Source organism: Coregonus lavaretus (genome assembly GCF_964263955.1).
Source record: "Coregonus lavaretus genome assembly, chromosome: 30".
NCBI lineage: Eukaryota > Metazoa > Chordata > Actinopteri > Salmoniformes > Salmonidae > Coregonus > Coregonus lavaretus.
Window position 1 is genome coordinate 39,934,698 of NC_140017.1, and position 22,087 is coordinate 39,956,784.

The following is a 22,087-nucleotide window of genomic DNA, read 5'->3' on the forward strand; positions in this document are numbered from 1 at the left end:
TTCGACGTTACACAAAGACACTTCCTGGTCCAATGCTAAACAATTTACCAATGTTAGCGGGTGAAGGCTAAATAGGTAGCTATTTCTGTTTTTTTTACCTTATTAAATGCAATTCATACATAGTGCAAGGCAACGTTTGCTGTCTAATTCACTACAATCCATTGTTTCAATGGAGATAGACATTCATTCATTCATTAATCATTCATTATTTGGTTTCGTCATGTGGCGTCGCATGTCACAAGGGAACGGTAACGTTAACGTTATGATAGCTAGCTAACATGCTTATCTTGTCATATCTCATCAATCATCTGTTTGAGCTCCAATTACCTTTTTAACCAATATTTATTGAATTCACATTGCCTTTTTGTTCGCCGATGTTTTGTGACTTCCTATTCTGTGACTTTGTTATTCTGATCCAGATAGTAACGTTACTGTTAGTTAGCCAACACGTTTGCTTTGCTGTCTCATGCCAGTGCGGCTTCATCATGTATTCTAGCAATCTGAATAATATTCTGCTGTGTTGATTATATAAGATTTCCTTAGTTGATATATATATATTTTAAACCTGTCGATGTGTCATGGCACTGCGTTGTTTTGATTCCCACCTACGTCATCAGTTTCCTGGTGCCTGCTTGGGCTGAGTCAACTAGTAACTAACTGAGGGGGTGTTTGACAGTACAGCTGAACATGCTTTGTCACGATGATTATTCAACATTTATGCGTTCTCTCTCCCATTTGTCTGGATTAAGACGTCTAGCTAGCAACCTTGTTTATGCAGAAGCTGACCACTTTTGATGATAGGCACTAGCTGGTGTTGCTAGGACCTCATCCAGGACAAAAAGAGAATCTCAGAAAGGTGTCAACAATGGACATTCTTGAAGGGAGGTCTCGCTGCCTAGAGTAACCCATCTGAAAACACAAAAATGTGAGGGGTAGAACACTGCAGATATTTTCCTACTACAAATTGACTAAACCCTGCCTGCTTCCTTCCTCTCCAGGTTTCCAGAGGGTACAGCTGGTTTGATGCCCGCAGCTCCACAATGGAGCTCTCTGACTCAGTCACACATAAGAACGGGCGGCAGAGGAAGCCCGCTGTCCCCCAGGGGGACATGAGGGACGGGGACAGGGTTTGCAACACTACCCCTGACATGGACATGGAGGTGGAGGGGGAGGTGCTGCACCAAGGATACGACGCAGAGGACAACGGACATCCCAGGGTGAAGCCTGGGATCAGAGGGGAGCTGGGGAACGTGTCTCTGCTGCTCTTCCTTTATGTCCTCCAGGGCATCCCTCTGGGCCTAGCTGGGAGCATCCCTCTCATCCTGCAGGGGAAGAACGTCAGCTACAAGGACCAGGCCTTCTTCAGCTTTGTCTTCTGGCCCTTCAGTCTCAAGCTGCTTTGGGCCCCTCTGGTCGATGCGCTCTACCTGACCCGGTTTGGACGCAGGTAAGACAATGATTTATAAGACCGATATACACTGAGTAGTCCCCGACTAAAACAAATCTTGGTCGACCGAGAGTCGTCCTGTTCTTTTGACCAATCGATTGGTTGAAATGTTTAAACATATTTTTCCATATATAGACACACACCCTATGTGTTTGAATAAAATCAACGACATATGTCTGATGCTTTAAGCACACTGTTTGATTAAATAATTAAGACACACAAATTACTCAAGTAAGAGCCCGATGGTCACACTGTGTTAAAAAAATGACAGCGAGTGCCTGTGTGACTCAAATTTGGACTCAACAGACCAAAGGACAGATTTCCACCGGTCTAATGTCCATTGCTCGTGTTTCTTGGCCCAAGCAAGTCTCATCTTCTTATTGGTGTCCTTTAGTAGTGGTTTCTTTGCAGCAATTCGACCGTGAAGGCCCGATTCACGCAGTCTCCTCTGAACAGTTGATGTTGAGATTTCTCTTTGCTTATTTGAGCTGTTCTTGCCATAATATGGACTTGGTCTTTTACCAAATAGGGCTATCTTCTGTATACCACCCCTACCTTGTCACAACACAACTGATTGGCTAAAACGCATTAAGAAGGAAATAAATTCCACAAATTAACCTCTTAAGGATCTGACCTTTCTTTTTCAATTTTTGCCCAAAATGACATACCCAAATCTAACTGCTTGTAGCTCAGGACCTGAAGCAAGGATATGCATATTCTTGATACCATTTGAAAGGAAACACTTTGAAGTTTGAGGAAATGTGAAATTAATGTAGGAGAATATAACACATTAGATCTGGTGAAAGATAATACAAACATAAAAACATGCGTTTTCAATTTTTTTATTCGATTTTGGCCACTAGATGGCAGCAGTGTGCGTGCAACATTTCAGATTGATCCAGTGAAGCATCGCAATACTGGACTATTTTGTATCAAGTCTGCCCAAATGTGCCGAATTGGTCAATTGATACATTTTCAAGTACATAACTATAGAGAACATACATTTTGAATTACCATATCATTTTTGTAAGTTTACACACTCCCAGGAATGTCATACATGATGGATAATTCGCTTATACGCTGATTTTCACACATCTAGATGGCCGGGCGGGGTGGGTGTGGAGCCAGAGACAGCAGGGGTTCAAACTGTAGAACCCAGTTCCTACATTTGAATATAAAAATGGATTTTATAAAACAAAACTATGCTACATTTTATCTCTGGGACCCTTAGGATGACAAATCAGAGCAAGATTACTGAATGTAAGTACATTATTTACCTTCAGAGGTGAATGTATCAAACCAGTTGCCGTGATACGTTTTTTGTTGTTGTGCACTCTCCTCAAACAATAGCATGGTATTTTTTCACTGTAATACTTATTGTAAATTGGACAGTGCAGTTAGATTAACAAGAATTTAAGCTTTCTGCCCATATTAGACATGTCTATGTCCTGGAGATTTTGTTGTTACTTACAAAAATCATGCTAATCACATTAGCGCACGTTAGCTCAACTGTCCCGTATACGGGACACCGATTCCGTAGAGGTTAACAAGGCACACCTGTTAATTGAAATGCATTCCAGGTGACTACCTCATGAAGCTGGTTGAGAGAATGCCAAGAGTATGCAATGCTGTTATCAAGGCAAAGGGTGGCTACTTTGAAGAATGTCAAATATATAAAATATTTTGATTTGTTTACTACATGATTCCAAATGTGTTATTTCATGGTTTTGATGTCTTCACTATTATTCTACAATGTAGAAAATAGTACAAATAAAGAAAATGAGTAGGTGTGTCCAAACTTTTGACTGGTACTCTATATGGATTATGTATAAAGCCAGGCACATTTAACAGTTAGGCTATTAATTATAGACCTAATTAAGTTGGGGTTTTCTCTCTCAATTGTCTTAGACAATTAGGCTAAGGCAAGGGCTGTTTCCTCATCTCTGCTGCTGCTGCCTCCACCACATTGTTCTCAATCCCAATACGCTGGTTAACTTTGCTATTATGCACATAGCAACATAGGGAAAGGCGCCAATTCTGCAGCGCACTGAAGATTATGTTTCAGAACCGCGGACAGCGACCGTATCCAACGCGGGAGAAAGAGCAATTGTTCTAAAAATAATATTAGATTTATTAGTGTTGCACAATTATTTTTACATAATATAACCATATACAATTTCAGTATCATGTCTTAGAGTGATGGACTGTGCCGTCCCTGTGGCCTCCACAATGGATCAGTCCACTGAGACATGCGTGAATCAGACAGGTGACTTGTGCGTCATGAAACATTTTTTGGGGGGCGACTGCTGGACTAAAGAAATCTGGGTCAACCAACAGCCTATCGACCAAACAATCAACCAGTCAACTAAATGGGGTCAGCCCTAACACTGAGTTTACCAAACATTAGGAATACCTTCCTAATATTTAAGTTGCACCCCCCATTTTGCCTTCAGAACAGCCTTAATTTGTCAGGGCATGGACTCTACAAGGTATCAAAAGTGTTCCACAAGGATGTTGGCCTATGTTGACTCCAATGCTTCCCACAGTTGAGTCAAGTTGGCTGGATGTCCTTTGGGTGGTGGACCATTCTTGATACACACAGGTAACTGTTGAGCATGAAAAACCCAGTAGCGGTGTAGTTCTTGACACAAACCGATGCGCCTTGCACCTACTACCATACCCCGTTCAAAGGCACTTAAATCTTTTGTCTTGCCCATTCACCCTCTGAATGGCGCACATACACAATCCATGTCTCAATTGTCTCTAGGCTAAAAAATCCTTCCTTAACCAGTCTCCTCCCCTTTATCTACACTGATTTGAAGTGGATTTAACAAGTGACATCAATAAGTTATCGTAGCTTTCACCAGGATTCACCTGGTCAGTCTGTCATGGAAAGAGCAGGTGTTCTTAATGTTTTGTACACTCAGTGTATGTTTACTTGATGAATTGTATTGTGTCTGATGTGTTGACTGTTGCAATCAAATGAGTCAAAGCCTTGTGATCTCCTCTCTGCCTCTCAGGAAGTCGTGGCTGGTTCCCACCCAGTACCTGCTGGGTCTCTTCATGCTGTACCTGTCGGTTACCGTGGATACGCTGCTGGAAAGTGATGAGGGGCGGGGCCCAGACGTGGTGACCCTGACGGTGGTGTTCTTCATGCTGGCCTTTCTGGCAGCTACCCAGGTACACACACACACACTCACTCACTCACTCACTCACTCACTCACTCACTCCAAGTTATTGTGATACATGACTTTATTTCCCCATTCCTGATCCCAGGACATAGCAGTGGATGGCTGGGCTCTGACCATGCTGTCTCGGGAGAACGTGGGCTATGCCTCCACCTGTAACTCTGTGGGACAGACTGCTGGCTATTTCCTAGGCAACGTGCTCTTCCTGGCCCTGGAGTCAGCGGACTTCTGCAACAAATACCTGAGAGCACAGCCTAAAGAGACTGGCATCGTTACACTGTCAGGTATGGAGGGAGGGAGAGAGAGACTGGCATCGTGACACTGTCAGGTATGGAGGGAGGGAGGGAGGGAGGGAGGGAGAGAGAGACTGGCATCGTTACACTGTCAGGTATGGAGGGAGGGAGGGAGGGAGAGAGAGACTGGCATCGTTACACTGTCAGGTATGGAGGGAGGGAGAGAGAGAGACTGGCATCGTGACACTGTCAGCTACGGAGGGAGAGAGAGAGAGAGACTGGCATCGTGACACTGTCAGCTACGGAGGGAGGGAGAGAGAGAGAATGGGATTGTTACACTGTCAGGAAGGGAGGGAGGGAGGGTGAGAGAATGGGATTGTTACTCTGTCAGGTAGGGAGGGAGGGAGGTAAAAAAAATATGAGAAAGCAGAGAATAAGGTAATCTATGAAGCGGGAGAAGGTAATATATGAAGCAGGAAGGTCATCTATGAAGTGAGAAGGTCATCTATGAAGCGGGAAGAAGGAAGGTCATCTATGAAGTGAGAAGGTCATCTATGAAGCGGGAAGAAGGAAGGTCATCTATGAAGCAGGAAGAAGGTAATCTATGAAGCAGGAAGGTCATCTATGAAGCGAGAAGGTCATCTATGAAGCGGGAAGAAGGAAGGTCATCTATGAAGCAGGAAGAAGGTCATCTATGAAGCGGGAAGAAGGTAATCTATGAAGCAGGAAGAAGGTCATATATGAAGCGGGAAGAAGGTCATCTATGAAGCGGGAAGAAGGTAATCTATGAAGCGGGAAGAAGGAAGGTCATCTATGAAGCGGGAAGAAGGAAGGTCATCTATGAAGTGGGAAGAAGGTAATCTATGAAGCGGGAATAAGGTCATCTATGAAGCGGGAAGAAGGTAATATGCGAAGCAGGAAGAAGGTCATATATGAAGCGGGAAGAAGGTCATATATGAAGCGGGAAGAAGGTCATATATGAAGCGGGAAGGTCATCTATGAAGCAGGGAGAAGGTCATATATGAAGCAGGGAGACAGTCATATATGAAGCGGGAAGAAGGTCATGTATGAAGCGGAGAGAAGGTCATATGTGAAGCGGGAATAATGTAATATGTGAAGCGGGAGAATATCATCTATGAAGCGGGAAGAAGGAAGAAGGTCATCTATGAAGCGAGAAGAAAGTAACATATGAAGCGGGAAGAAGGAAGGTCATATATGAAGCAGGAAGAAGGTCATGTATGAAGCGGAGAGAAGGTCGTATGTGAAGCGGGAATAATGTAATATGTGAAGCGGGGAGAAGATCATATATGAAGCGGGGAGAAGGAAGGTCATCTATGAAGCGAGAAGAAGGTCATATATGAAGCGGGAAGAAGGTTGTATATGAAGCGGGAGAAGGTCATATATGAAGCAGGGAGAAGGTCATATATGAAGCGGGAAGAAGGTAATGTATGAAGCGGAGAGAAGGTCATCTGTGAAGCGGGAATAATGTAATCTGTGAAGCGGGGAGAAGATCATCTATGAAGCGGGAAGAATGTAATGTATGAAGCAGGGAGAAGGTCATATATGAAGCGGGAAGAAGGTCATACATGAAGCAGGAAGAAGGTCATATATGAAGCAGGAAGAAGGTCATCTATGAAGCAGGAAGAAGGTCATCTATGAAGCAGGAAGAAGGTCATCTATGAAGCAGGAAGAAGAGCGGTAATCCAGATATATAGTTTAATCTTGCTACAGTCAGCTGTATTAAGTACAATTACAGACATGCAAAGCTCAATGAACCCGTCCCTGCTGAAGAGGGAATGTCCGTTGGCCAGGATTTGCATTTGTTCATCTTGCCCTGAGTAAACAATGGTTGCTAAAGACGATGGTATAAGAATTGTAGAACAATTAGTGATTTTTGTTCCCTTGTAACCTCTTGATTTCCATATAATGCTATAATCAACGTTCACTTTGTCCTGGCAGTCTGAACCTTGCTAAGGTGTACCAGGCGTGCATTTTCTTCCATTTTAGAACATTGATACAGTGGCAATTACTTTAGGCCCAACAACTTTTTATTATCTGGGGAAATGTTTGTGGCAGTGTCACCTAGTGGGCAATTTTGGGGGAATCCTCCAATCATAGTGCAGATATTGGTCATGTGATCAATTTGGCGGTTTTTGAGCTGAAGTGAGAGAAAATAAACTGGTTTTGGAGTGAACTTTTGGCTGATGATTTCCAGTACAGCTGTGGCAATCAACAGGCTGTGCCTTGCTATAGAAGATGGGTGAATTAACCTTGATTGTCATATCCCATTGCCCTGCTGTTGTAATCACTCGGTAACGTTGTCGTTGTCTGTGATTGGCTCCCGTGGCGCAGAATTCCTGTTTTTCTGGGGCGTGGTGTTCCTGGTGTCGACCACGCTGGTGGCCATTATGAAGAAGGAGAACGCCAGGGGACAGCATGGGAAGAGGAAGGTCCGGGAGGAGACGCAGAGCGTCATGGAAACATACAAGCTGCTGGTCTCCATCATCAAGATGCCTGCCGTGTTCACCTTCTGTAGCCTGCTGCTCACGGCTAAGGTACCTGCGATACAGCTTACTACACACGTCACCCAGTCAGGTTAAAGGGATACGTCGGGATTTTGGCAACGAGGCCCTTTATCTACTTCCCCAGAGTCAGATGAACTTGTGGATAAAATGTTTATGTAGCATGCTAGCAGATACCATAGACTTCCAGTCATTGCACTAACGCTAGTTAGCATTGGCTCGTGAAACTACCTCTTAACTTCCTTCATACTGGACACAGAGACATAAAAATGGTATCCACGAGTTCATCTGGCTCTGGGGGCGTAGATAAATGGCCTCGTTGCCAACATCCCGAAGTATCCCTTTAAGGACCGACCCACTGTGTTCACCCTCTGCTGGCCACTGCTAAGGTATATCTACAACTTCTCTGCATGCCAGTGCTGAATGTAACCCAGTCAGGTTACTGGCCCACCGACTGTAGTCACCCTGTGTAGCCTACCACTAACTTCCGAGGTGTCTACATCTTAACCAACCTGCATTGGACAATTAGCCTAGCTCACCTGCTGTATCTAACCCAGTCACTGTAAAGGACTTAGCGGTCTGTCTGTCTGTGTGTCTCCAGATGGGCTTCTCTGCGGCAGACGCAGTGACAGGTCTGAAGCTGGTGGAGGCAGGTGTTCCCAAAGAGCAGCTGGCGTTACTGGCAGTCCCAATGGTTCCACTTCAGATACTACTACCACTCATCATCAGTAAATACACTGCAGGACCACGACCACTAGACGTCTTCTACAAGGCCTTTCCCTTCAGGTATGCACACACACGCACTCGCGCGCGCACACACACACACACACTTTTCCCATACATTTGTGTTTCCGTGTGTAGGTTGTTGATAGGTCTGGAGTATGCCCTGCTGGTGTGGTGGACTCCCAGTTTAAAGCAGGATGGAGGGGGATTCCCCCTCTACTACTACTCTATAGTACTGTTCAGCTACGCACTGCATCAGGTAACACTACTCACACTATCTCATCTCTGTTGTCTCTCTATTACCCTTTCTCTGCTCTCTCTCTCTCTCTCTCTCTCCCTACACCTCCCTTTCTCTGCTCTCTCCCTTTCTCTGCTCTCTCTCTCTCTCTCTCTGCACCTCCCTTTCTCTGCTCTCTCTCGCTCTCCCTACACCTCCCTTTCTCTGCTCTCTCTCTCTGCTCTCTCTCTCCCTACACCTCCCTTTCTCTGCTCTCTCCCTTTCTCTGCTCTCTCTCTCTCTCTCCCTACACCTCCCTTTCTCTGCTCTCTCTCTTTCTCTGCTCTCTCTCCCTACACCTCCCTTTCTCTGCTCTCTCCCTTTCTCTTCTCTCTCTCTACACCTCCCTATTTCTGCTCTCTCCCTTTCTCTGCTCTCTCTCTCTCTCTCTCTCTCTCTCTACACCTCCCTTTCTCTGCTCTCTCCCTTTCTCTGCTCTCTACTCTCTGCTCTCTCTCTCTCTCTCTCTCTCTCTCTACACCTCCCTTTCTCTGCTCTCTCCCTTTCTCTGCTCTCTACTCTCTGCTCTCTCTCTCTCTCTCTCTCTCTCTACACCTCCCTTTCTCTGCTCTCTCCCTTTCTCTTCTCTCTCTCTACACCTCCCTTTCTCTGCTCTCTCCCTTTCTCTGCTCTCTCTCTCTCTCTCCCTACACCTCCCTTTCTCTGCTCTCTCTCTGCTCTCTCTCTCCCTACACCTCCCTTTCTCTGCTCTCTCTCTGCTCTCTCTCTCCCTACACCTCCCTTTCTCTGCTCTCTCCCTTTCTCTACTCTCTGCTCTCTCTCTCCCTACACCTCCCTTTCTCTGCTCTCTCTCTGCTCTCTCTCTCCCTACACCTCCCTTTCTCTGCTCTCTCCCTTTCTCTGCTCTCTCTCTGCTCTCTCTCTCTCCCTACACCTCCCTTTCTCTGCTCTCTCTCTGCTCTCTCTCTCCCTACACCTCCCTTTCTCTGCTCTCTCCCTTTCTCTGCTCTCTACTCTCTGCTCTCTCTCTCCCTACACCTCCCTTTCTCTGCTCTCTACTCTCTGCTCTCTCTCTCCCTACACCTCCCTTTCTCTGCTCTTCAATGTGAAATAAGGCCACTATATAACCACTTGATCCACACACTTACATTTTTTTCTCAAACTCCTGCTTTTCCCCTCCTTACCCAAAGGTGGCGCTGTACAGCATGTATGTGGCCTGTATGGCTTTCCATGCTAAAGTGAGTGACCCAATGATCGGTGGGACCTACATGACCCTGCTGAACACAGTCACCAACCTAGGGGGCAATTGGCCCTCCACCCTGGCACTGTGGATGGTCGACCCACTCACCTCTAAGGAGTGCCAGGGAGCTGCTGGGCAGAGCTGTGGCTCCCCAGAGGAGGCAGGGGTAAGTGGGAGAGAGAATTACCAGACAGTTATCTCAATTGTAATGTCGTAGTACATTGAATAGCTATGATGTGACTTTTGTGGAAACACTTCTCTTAAACGTGTCTCTTTCTGTCTCCCTCGCCTCCCCCCTCAGCTGTGTGTTAAGGAGGGCGGTCTGTGTGTGACGTCGTTGGATGGTTACTATGTGGAGTCGGTGGTGTGTGTGGTGATAGGACTAGCGTGGTGGGTGTGGCTAGGGAAGAGGATGATAAGGCTACAGGACCAGAGCCCTGCAGCGTGGCGGTGCAGGATCGGCCAATGACAACGTTCACCCGGCTCTTGACCTGCACAACCCCTTTCTCACCCCAGCAAGGCCGATCGCCAGACAGCTACAGTTTGATATAAAAGCTTCCTCTTATCTGTTCCTCTCGCTCACTTTCTGTTTGTCTTCCTATGTCCCTCTCTCTGCCTCTCTGTTCGTCTCAGTCACTCTCTCTCCCCCCTTCTCCCTCTTTCATCTCCCCTCCTTTCCTCCCTTCTCCCCTCCTTTCCTCCCTTCTCCCCACCCTTCTCTGCCTCTGCTCAGTGTATATATCCTCCTTCAGCACTTTTTCTTTCTTTAACATAACTGTAGCTGTGGTCCGGCCCCCACAAGACTTATGGACCATAACAACAGTCAATTCCTCCCTGCAACATCACATCTTCACCAGGACTTCTGTCGCTGCCGCTTCAAATATGTCCCATTGGAAACAAAAAATAAGGAACTATTCTTCTTGCTAGGAACATTTACTCCAGGAAGTAGCTTCTCCTCTTCTCATTCCACATTCTCTGTATCTTCAACTATTTAACTAGACATGTCACTTGTATTATGTGTGCCTTGCTCTGTTCTTCAGACTCTGATTTTATAAAGTTGTTGTCTGATATTTGAAAAGGCTTTCATCAATGGTCATAAAAAGCAAAGTACGTTTAAATATGGATGATTAAATATGAACTTTTGAGATGTAGTCCAAGGCCTGGTTGATAAATAGGTCAAATTTGTCTGTAACATGGAGTCAGAAATCATATCTGTATTATTGATTGTAATCCATAGCCCCTTCGACAGAAACGCCTAAACTATAACAGTACTGATTAAAATATATCTGTAATTTTCAGAATACAACAGTATTTTCTCTAAACCAGCAATGAGAGTTCAGCGGTTGTGTGAAAGGGAGAAGGCAGCAAACAGTCAGGTCTGGATCTGGGATCACCTATAATGGTTCTGTTTGTATTGATATAAATAATTTTGTATTTGTTGAAATTCAAGTAATTTGTGTTTTGTTTTGGGTCTCTCTGCTGTATTCCACATCAGGCTGCACAAAAGCATTTGCATTGATCCACGTGTGGTAAGCCCTGATCATTCAGATTCCGTGTTTCTCCCTTCATTTCTGTCCCTAACCGCTGGTCCAAATTCAGATGTGGCTCAGCTCCTCTAAAGGTGAAAGTCAGGGTTGGGGTATAATGAGATGATCCTAAAATCAAGTGTTTCTCTTTTGTGGGGGGGGGGGGGGAAGCACGCACTGAGTTTCCACACCAATGCAAAGCCTTCATACTGTATCTGAAACTTTTGTTAGCCTTGAACATATCATTTTTTAACTTTCTGTTTATTCTACAACTTGTGATAGTGATGCTGCTGGATGTACATGGCATTTTTATGTCTTATGTGCCAGTACTTTTACAGTTATTTTAATATTACCAATACAAGTCTACCAGCATTCACTTACATATGGATATGTTTGTATATTTATGATTTGTTTGATTTGCCAAATATTTAAATGAAATGAATGTTAATTTTGTGGTTATTTTTAGGACATTTTTTTCATGTCGGTTTGGCTTAATTTCAGCTTGTACATTATTTTCCAAGATTACTACAGTGGAGGGTTTTTTAAAAGAATGTTCAGCTACTGAATTCCCCATGGAATACAAATTATTTGGGATGGGCTGCAGCAAACAAATATTTGATGCCCAACACACACTAGAAAAGCTGGTTTTAAAGACCTGCTTGGTGGTGGAGTTGTCCTTACCCTCTCTGAGGGCAGTGTTCACATGACCCCTTTTAAGTTGAAAAGCTCAGACATTACAGGGTGACTGTACCAGGGGTTGGGGTCAATTCCATTTCCATTCCAGTCAGTTTGGGAAGTACACTACAATTCCAATCCATTCTCTTCAATAGTTCCATGAGGAACATTTGGAATTGAAATTTTGTTTTGCTTTCTAAATTGACTGGAATTTCAACGGAATGGACCCAAACTCTGGACTGTACCTTATGGGACTTGTACATACGCTATGCTGTAAAATGTTTTGAGGAACTTTTGTACCAACATTCCCAAGATGTAATATTGAAAATATTATAGATATATCTTATATATGTAATACAATGCATATGCACACAGTGGTTTCAAATGGTTTTGTGTCTGATTAATCCTATAACATATTGTACTTCGTGAAGTCCTAAGAATGTTGGTACATATCTCACACCAAACTGATGCAATGCGTAATTTATATACACGATATATAACATTCAATTTAGCAGCAATAGGACTAGATAATGAAACATTTATGAAAACGCCACACCAGACGGTCCTGTAGGTTTTTGGTCCACGCTACCTACACTACCTAGTGGGCGGAGCGACTTTTGTAGTCTTTTTAGTCATGTCAACAACATGCCGGAGTCCAGAAGTGAGGCAGAGACACGAGAAAGAACTTCTAAAAACATAATTTCGGTAATTTCTCAGTTCGCTGACGATCATTTAACCATTGTCCGGGTAAGATCCAAATGGGATACAAATTGCAAATTCAAGCATTGACGGGGATTAGACGGTTCGTTCAAATGAGACCGCAAATCAGCTGTTGTTAAAATAGACTAAAGGTCTAGCTAACACATTCCAACATCTTTGGCTAACATCTATCTATTTTCACCTCTAGAACATCAGTACTGGACTAGCAATTGCCGGGGTAATAGTAATATCAAGGAGTATTAAAATGGTAAATAGTTTAGCCTATGCATTAAAAGCGAGCTGTGATGCAGGCATGTTCCCCCAGGACGCGGTAGCGAGTCAGGTTTCACACAAACCCTGGTTGAAGACTGGGGCGAAATGTTCTGTCTGCCCGATGTCAAGGGAATTATCTTGACGACGCCGACAGATTGTGGCGTTTTAACCAGACTGGAGATGAGATGAGCCCTTCTGCCTTGTTCAATGAAATGCCAGATGGCTGCTCTGCATAGGTTATAAGGTCAGGGTCAATTTATGACGGAGGGTGGCAGTTGATGAGCTGTTTATCTAATGTGTTTATCTTAGTTGATGTTGTTTAGTTACAGCCTTTTCTTAACCAGATCATCAATCTCCATCCCGTGCCTTTAGAAGTGTCCTGCTGATCTGTCGTTTTGTTTAAGTAATATAATTATCTGTCGTTTTGTTTAAGTAATATAATTATCTGTCGTTTTGTTTAAGTAATATAATTATCTGTCGTTTTGTTTAAGTGATAATTATCTGTCGTTTTGTTTAAGTAATAATTATCTGTCGTTTTGTTTAAGTAAAATAATGATGTGTCGTTTTGTTTAAGTAATAGAATACTAGTAGCGGTTCCAATTTTGTGTTGCCAAAACAATATTTTATGGTGACTTCATAGGAAGGTACAGTGTAACTGATTACAACACATTGTACTTACAACAGTTACAAATGCTTTTCTAACAAGGTCTTTCATGCCTCACCACCCTCGTCAGATCACTAGGTTTGGCCTCTGAGATCCCAGCAAGGTTCATAGAGGGAGAGTCCAGACCGTCACAGAGAGAGCCCTGGAGGAGGGGTACACCCCCATCTACCTCCCTCTCCTCCCCCCTGCTGGCTAAAGGTACCCCCATCTACCTCCCTCTCCTCCCCCCTGCTGGCTAAAGGTACCCCCATCTACCTCCCTCTCCTCTCCCCCTGCTGGCTAAAGGTACCCCCATCTACCTCCCCCCCCCCTGCTGGCTAAAGGTACCCCCATCTACCTCCCTCTCCTCTCTCCCCCTGCTGGCTAAAGGTACCCCCATCTACCTCCCTCTCCTCTCCCCCCTGCTGGCTAAAGGTACCCCCATCTACCTCCCTCTCCTCTCCCCCCCTGCTGGCTAAAGGTACCCCCCATCTACCTCCCTCTCCTCTCCCCCCTGCTGGCTAAAGGTACCCCCATCTACCTCCCTCTCCTCTCCCCCCTGCTGGCTAAAGGTACCCCCATCTACCTCCCTCCCCTCTCCCCCCCTGCTGGCTAAAGGTACCCCCATCTACATCCCTCCCCTCTCCCCCCTGCTGGCTAAAGGTACCCCCATCTACATCCCTCTCCTCTCCCCCCTGCTGGCTAAAGGTACCCCCATCTACATCCCTCTCCTCTCCCCCCCTGCTGGCTAAAGGTACGGGAAGAATGGATGGGTTAACTTCCCGTTCAACTTTCCAACACACAGACAGAGCCCACAGGGTAAAGGCCAATTACAGTGTGATAATTAGGATTCACCTCCCAGCTGTTGAAAAGTCTCATCATTCACACAGCTGTCCCAAATTAGTCATTTATGTCTCTACTAATCCCAAGCTATTGGACACATCAAAACAGATCTATTACTTTGTGGCTATTAGTGTCATAACTGTGTCAACCATAGACCGTCTGCTGCTGTCTTTAACATAACTGTGTCAGCCATAGACCGTCTGCTGCTGTCTTTAACATAACTGTGTCAGCCATAGACCGTCTGCTGCTGTCTTTAACATAACTGTGTCAGCCATAGACCATCTGCTGCTGTCTTTAACATAACTGTGTCAGCCATAGACCGTCTGCTGCTGTCTTTAACATAACTGTGTCAGCCATAGACCGTCTGCTGCTGTCTTTAACATAACTGTGTCAGCCATAGACCGTCTGCTGCTCTCTTTAATATAACTGTGTCAACCATAGACCGTCTGCTGCTGTCTTTAACATAACTGTGTCAACCATAGACCGTCTGCTGCTTCTTTAACATAATTGTCAGCCATAGACCGTCTGCTGCTCTCTTTAATATAACTGTGTCAGCCATAGACCGTCTGCTGCTGTCTTTAACATAACTGTGTCAGCCGTAGACCGTCTGCTGCTCGCTTTAACTATTATGTTTGATTTAGTGGAAGAGAAGGTTGCAGGGTCAGTTACTGTGTTAGCAGGGTCAGTTACTGTCTGTGTCTGTTAGCGGGGTCAGTTACTGTCTGTCTCTGTTAGCGGGGTCAGTTACTGTCTGTCTCTGTTAGCAGGGTCAGTTACTGTCTGTCTCTGTTAGCAGGGTCAGTTGCTGTCTGGTGTCTGTTAGCAGGATCAGTAAGGCTGCGTTTACATAGGCAGCCAAATTCTGATATTCTTTTTCACTAATTGGTCTTTTGACCAATCAGTTCAGCTCTGAAAAAGATCTGATGTGAAACGATCTGATGTGAAACGATCTGATGTGATTGGTCAAAAGACCAATTAGTGGAAAAAATATCAGAATTGGGCTGGCTGTGTAAACGCAGCCTTGCTGTCTGATTGGACTAACATGAGTTAGTTACTGACTCTCTGGTCTTCAGGACACTGTTACTCTCGTTCTTTATGACTGTATTAATTAACAGAATTCTTTAACATAACTGTCAACCATAGACAGTCTGCTGCTCTCTTTAACATACAGTGGTGTGAAAAAGTTTTGCCCCCTTCCTGATTTCTTATTCGTTTGCATGTTTGTCAATCTTAAATGTTTCAGATCAAACAACTTTAAATATTAGTCAAAGATAACACAAGTAAACACAAAATGCAGTTTTGAAATTAAGGTTGTTATTATTAAGGGAAAAACAAAATCCAAACCCACATGGCCCTGTGTGAAAAAGTGATTGCCCCCTACAACCTAATAACTGGTTGGGCCACCCTTAGCAGCAACAACTGCAATCAAGCGTTTGCGATAACTTACAATTAGTCTTTTACAGCGCTGTGGAGGAATTTTGGCCCACTCATCTTTGCAGAATTGTTGTAATTCAGCCACATTGGAGGGTTTTCGAACATGAACTGCCTTTTTAAGGTCATGCCACAGCATCTCAATAGGATTCAGGTCAGGACTTTGACTAGGCCACTCAAGTCTTCATTTTGTTTTTCCTTCAGCCATTCAGAGGTGGATTTGCTGGTGTGTTTTGGATCATTGTCCTGCTGCAGAACCCAAGTTCGCTTCATCTTGAGGTCACGAACAGATGGCCGGACATTCTCCTTCAGGATTTTTTGGTAGACAGCAGAATTCATGGTTCCATTTATCACAGCAAGTCTTCCAGGTCCTGAAGCAGCAAAACAGGCCCAGACCATCACACTACCACCACCATATTTTACTGTTGGTATGATGTTCTTTTTCTGAAATGCGGTGTTAATTTTATGCCAGATGTAATGGGACACACACCTTCCAAAAAGTTCAACTTTTGTCTCGTCAGTCCACAGAGTATTTTCCCAAAGGTCTTGGGGATCATCAAGATGTTTTCTGGCAAAAATGAGACGAGCTTAATGTTATTTTTGCTCAACAGTGGTTTTCGTCTTGGAACCACCTGCCCAGTCTCTTTCTTATGGTGGAGTCATGAACACTGAGGCAAGTGAGGCCTGCAGCTCTTTGGATGTTGTTGTGGGGTCTTTTGTGACCTCTTGGATGAGTCGTCGCTGCGCTCTTGGGGTAATTTTGGTCGGCCGACCACTCCTGGGAAGGTTCACCACTGTTCCATGTTTTCGCCATTTGTGGATAATGGCTCTCACTGTGGTTCGCTGGAGTCCCAAAGCTTTAGAAATGGCTTTATAACCTTTTCCAGACTGATGGATCTTAATTACTTTCTTTCTCATTTGTTCCTGAATTTCTTTGGATCTCAGCATGATGTCTAGCTTTTGAGGATCTTTTGGTCTACTTCACTTTGTCAGGCAGGTCCTATTTAAGTGATTCCTTGATTGAGAACAGGTGTGGCAGTAATCAGGCCTGGGTGTGGCTAGAGGAATTGAACTCAGGTGTGATAAACCACAGTTGAGTTGTTTTATAACAGAGGGGGGGGGGGGCAAACACTTTTTCACACAGGGCCATGTAGGTCTGTATTTTGTTTTCCCTTAATAATAACAACCTTCATTTCAAAACTGCATTTTGTGTAACTGAATTCTTTAACATAACTGTCAGCCATAGACCGTCTGCTGCTCTCTTTAACATAACTGTGTCAGCCATAGACCGTCTGCTGCTCTCTTTAACATAATTGTCAACCATAGACCGTCTGCTGCTCTCTTTAACATAACTGTGTCAGCCATAGACCGTCTGCTGCTCTCTTTAACATAACTGTGTCAGCCATAGACCGTCTGCTGCTCTCTTTAACATAACTGTCAGCCATAGACCGTCTGCTGCTCTCTTTAACATAACTGTGTCAGCCATAGACCGTCTGCTGCTCTCTTTAACATAACTGTGTCAGCCATAGACCGTCTGCTGCTCTCTTTAACCTAACTGTCAACCATTAACCGTCTGCTGCTCTCTTTAACATAACTGTGTCAGCCATAAACGTCTGCTGCTCTCTTTAACATATCTGTGTCAACCATAAACCGTCTGCTGCTCTCTTTAACATAACTGTGTCAGCCATAGACCGTCTGCTGCTCTCTTTAACATATCTGTGTCAACCATAAACCGTCTGCTGCTCTCTTTAACATAACTGTGTCAGCCATAGACCGTCTGCTGCTCTCTTTAACTGTGCTGTTTGATTTAGTGGAAGAGAAGGTTGGCTTTGATATTTGCTGAAGTATTGTAGTCAACCTAATGGTTGGTCTCTCCTGTAGAGACAGTTTTTAATATATTTTCCTAAAAGCAAAGTAAACACAATTTTAATCCAATGAATTTGATTTGATAGGTATTGGATCATGGCTTGACGTCTGATAAAGGTCGTTGTGACTGAAACCGTCACCATCTTTTTCATCTTTATCTAATTAAGACCAACATGTTTCTAAACGTGAGTGTCAGGCCTTCTGTCCACATTTAGAGGCACCGGACCGTACACTTTTACAAGATTTAGTTTAGCTCCCCTTCATCAGACTGAGTTAGCATAGGAAGCCTGTTAGAGAAGAGGCTGAGTTAGCATAGTAAGCCTGTTAGAGAAGAGGCTAGCAGCAGGATTAGGTTACGGTTCTTCTCTGCAGTCAAACTGAGTTAGAGGGTATTAGATAGTGCTCTTTCAGCTCCATCCGAGGCCAGGGAGATTTTCTAACAAAGCTCTCCTCTAGTTAAAGAGATTAGAAGTCTCTCTCTATAGCTTTGTGTCTTTTGAGTTCCTGTTGTTTTACGACACAGGCTTGACCTCTGGCCACATGTTTTGTTGTTGCATGTATTTCCTTTCCTGTGCCTTTAGTAATACAGTATATCTACTGCTGTAGTTGTAAATCTTTCCATAGTGCATGTCTGCTGCTATATCTTCCAACAGTCTGTCTTTCTGTTTGTTCTTTCAGTTTGTCACGATCTTGTCTATGCAATGGACCACAGCCATAGTTAAGAACTCCTTAGCTCAGGTGTACTGTACGTGTCTCACCTGGGCATGTCTTCTCTCTTCAGGTGGTGGTGGTGGTGGTGTGTTTCCCCTGGCTGTGCACCTGGTGGGGGTGGAGCTGACCCCAGAGGGGAGGGTGTGGCTGGAGCAGCACCTGAGCCCGGCCCAGACGGTGTGGTTCAAACTGTTCAGCAGAGAGGAGGAGACACTACACTGTCTGGTGTCTGTTAGCGGGGCCAGTTACTGTCTGGTGTCTGTTAGCAGGGTCAGTTACTGTCTGTGTCTGTTAGCAGGGTCAGTTACTGTCTGTGTCTGTTAGCAGGGTCAGTTACTGTCTGTGTCTGTTAGCAGGGTCAGTTACTGTCTGTTAGCAGGGTCAGTTACTGTCTGGTGTCTGTTAGCAGGGTCAGTTACTGTCTGGTGTCTGTTAGCGGGGTCAGTTACTGTCTGGTGTCTGTTAGCGGGGTCAGTTACTGTCTGTGTCTGTTAGCAGGGTCCGTTACTGTCTGTGTCTGTTAGCAGGGTCAGTTACTGTCTGTGTCTGTTAGCAGGGTCAGTTACTGTCTGTCTCTGTTAGCGGGGTCAGTTACTGTCTGTGTCTGTTAGCAGGGTCAGTTACTGTCTGTGTCTGTTAGCAGGGTCAGTTACTGTCTGTTAGCAGGGCCAGTTACTGTTTGTGTCTGTTAGCAGGGTCAGTTACTGTCTGTGTCTGTTAGCAGGGTCAGTTACTGTCTGTGTCTGTTAGCAGGGTCAGTTACTGTCTGTGTCTGTTAGCAGGGTCAGTTACTGTCTGTTAGCAGGGCCAGTTACTGTCTGTCTGTTAGCAGGGTCAGTTACTGTCTGTGTCTGTTAGCAGGGTCCGTTACTGTCTGTGTCTGTTAGCAGGGTCAGTTACTGTCTGTTAGCAGGGCCAGTTACTGTCTGTGTCTGTTAGCGGGGTCAGTTACTGTCTGTGTCTGTTAGCAGGGTCAGTTACTGTCTGTGTCTGTTAGCAGGGTCAGTTACTGTCTGTGTCTGTTAGCAGGGTCAGTTACTGTCTGTGTCTGTTAGCAGGGTCAGTTACTGTCTGGTGTCTGTTAGCAGGGTCAGTTACTGTCTGTTAGCAGGGTCAGTTACTGTCTGTTAGCAGGGTCAGTTACTGTCTGTTAGCAGGGTCAGTTACTGTCTGTTAGCAGGGTCAGTTACTGTCTGTGTCTGTTAGCAGGGTCAGTTACTGTCTGTGTCTGTTAGCAGGGTCAGTTACTGTCTGTCTCTGTTAGCGGGGTCAGTTACTGTCTGTCTCTGTTAGCGGGGTCAGTTACTGTCTGTCTCTGTTAGCGGGGTCAGTTACTGTCTGGTGTCTGTTAGCGGGGTCAGTTACTGTCTGGTGTCTGTTAGCGGGGTCAGTTACTGTCTCTCTGTTAGCGGGGTCAGTTACTGTCTGGTGTCTGTTAGCGGGGTCGGTTACTGTCTGTCTCTGTTAGCGGGATCAGTTACTGTCTGTCTCTGTTAGCAGGGTCAGTTACTGTCTGTCAACCTGTCAACAGGTTCAGTAAGGCTGCGTTTACATAGGCAGCCAAATTCTGATATTCTTTTTCACTAATTGGTCTTTTGACCAATCAGTTCAGCTCTGAAAAAGATCTGATGTGAAACGATCTGATGTGATTGGTCAAAAGACCAATTAGTGGAAAAAACTTCAGAATTGGGCTGGCTGTGTAAACGCAGCCTTGCTGTCTGATTGGACTAACATGAGTTAGTTACTGACTCTCTGGTGTCTTCAGGACACTGTTACTCTCGTTATTTATGACTGTATTAATTAACAGAATGTTGAAGACAATGAAACCTACAGATATGTGTTATTAACCTCACTCTGTTTTCTGTCCCCCAGGGGTCATTGAGGAGTCTGTGTCTGAATGACGAGGTGTTGAGGTTGGGTCTGGCACGCACCGTCCCAGTCTCTGGACTCCACCCCCAGTCCTGCGGCTCCACCAACGGCTACTCAGGGCAGAGGTCAAGGCTGAGCGGAAGGGGCGGGGCATGTGGAAAGAAGACAGCCTATGGGAGAGGACCTCACAGGCTGTCTGACTCAGACTCATCAGGAGGATCTTCAAGTGGACGTGATTGGTTGACTGACAGTGATTGGTTGATTCAAGTGGGTTTGAAAGTAAGTTCATGAATGTAGCAAGACTCAAGCTCATCTCAGAATACAGCTCTGCCATCATGTCTGTTTTTGAGAAGCGGATAATCTATTTGTCAACTAATTGCCACTTCACCGATTGCTGTCAAAATAGAAATGGACAATATTCATACGATTACCTGTGCAAATCATATTTTATCGGGAAAAAGTGTGAAATGATTTCTCAAAAGAATGGGGGTATCGACGGAAATCATAGACATGGGACAAAAACGCTTTGACCCACGTATTTATCAAAGTTTATTTATCGATGGGGATTAAACGCACTGACACGGCAACTACATGACCAGAGAGAATAGAAAATGGTCTACTTACAGTAAGTGTTCTCCTTTGTGGTGTCACATCTGCTCCTGCAACGCCCTCTACTGCTCATCCTGTGTCTCCTTGACCTGCCGCCACTCATCCAGTTCTCTCTCTCTCTCTTTCCCCCTCTTTCTTTCTCTCTCTCTTTCCTCCTCTTTCTCTCTCTCTTTCCCCCTCTTTCTCTCTCTCTCTTTCTCTCTCTCTCTCTCTCTCTCTCTCTCTCTCTCTCTCTCTCTCTCTCTCTCTCTCTCTCTCGTGTGATTGTGTGGGCGGAGACAGGCGTGCTGGAGTCAGAGCAGATCCCCACCAGCTGCAACCTGTTCCATAATCAAGACCTCTACAAATACTCAGTCCTGCCACTTCCACACTGCCAGATCGTAATCTCTTCTCAGTCAGTCTACGGTTCTAGCCGTTTGTTACTAATCAGATCCTGTTGTGCCTGTTTTCCTCTCCGCTACAGTTCTGGTCCCTGTCTCCTGTCCCACGTCTCATCATCCTCCTACTCTGTCCTGGATTCCCCACTCTACTACTCCCTTGGATTCCCCTCCGGACCTGCTCACCCTGTCTCAACCCCCCTCGCTCCAGCCGCTTCCAGCAGTTTCCCCTGACCTGCACTCCATCTCCCCCCTGTGTCTCAGTAAATACCTTGGTTACTTCATTCCATTCATCAGAGTCTGCTCTTGGGTTCCCCTGTTTCACTCCGCGTAACACGTGGGATAGACATTTGTTGATGTTTGATTAGATCATGTAAAAAAGAACTTGCCAGTGAGAAAAATCCACATATCTAAGTCAATCGCAATGTTTTAGAATATTTACCTGATTGTGAAATAAATATTAATTGGTTAATTCATTTCTACCTTGTTTTTAATATTATAGATGATCAAACATGAATAAGTAATGCTGCATGTAAAAACAATTGTGAAATTTGATGGGAGATTGTGATGGGGTGGTTACAAATTCTCTTTGGGGCGGTACCTCAGAAAGCGCTGGTTGGATAGAGGGTAATTTTATGCTAATGTATTAAATGATGCCCATATGTACAGTTGAAGTTGGAAGTTTACATACACTTCGGTTGGAGTCATTAAAACTCGTTTTTCAACCACTCCACAAATGTCTTGTTAACAAACTATAGTTTTGGCAAGTCGGTTAGGACATCTACTTTGTGCATGACACAAGTAATTTTTCTAACAGTTGTTTACAGACAGATTATTTCACTTATAATTCACTGTATCACAATTCCAGAGGGTCAGAAGTTTACATACACTAAGTTGACTGTGCCTTTAAACAGCTTGGAAAATTCCAGAAAATGATGTCATGGCTTTAGAAGCTTCTGATAGGCTAATTGACA

General features: G+C 44.8%; 1 protein-coding gene and 1 pseudogene across 3 annotated transcripts; both read left to right on the forward strand.

Moving 5' to 3' along the window:
• On the forward strand, positions 1–12,166 carry LOC311105509 (acetyl-coenzyme A transporter 1-like). 2 transcript variants are annotated; one of them, XM_084147681.1, is made up of 9 exons: positions 1–75; positions 999–1,447; positions 4,468–4,627; positions 4,724–4,919; positions 7,221–7,423; positions 7,992–8,176; positions 8,252–8,372; positions 9,542–9,757; positions 9,893–12,166. In XM_084147681.1, the coding sequence occupies exons 2-9, from the start codon at positions 1,041–1,043 to the stop codon at positions 10,058–10,060; spliced, it is 1,656 nt and encodes a 551-aa protein (XP_084003807.1). In that variant the 5' UTR covers positions 1–75; positions 999–1,040; the 3' UTR covers positions 10,061–12,166. The 2 variants fall into 2 exon arrangements, with proteins under 2 accessions (XP_084003807.1, XP_084003808.1); XM_084147682.1 differs by lacking the exon at positions 1–75 and adding an exon at positions 231–248.
• Positions 12,167–12,436: 270 nt separating this feature from the next.
• On the forward strand, positions 12,437–21,585 carry LOC311106290 (protein C3orf33 homolog; annotated as a pseudogene). The gene is made up of 6 exons (XR_014615861.1): positions 12,437–12,539; positions 12,700–12,759; positions 13,499–13,626; positions 18,329–18,528; positions 20,131–20,406; positions 21,200–21,585. The product of XR_014615861.1 is annotated as a protein C3orf33 homolog (transcript).
• The last annotated feature ends 502 nt before the right edge of the window (positions 21,586–22,087 follow it).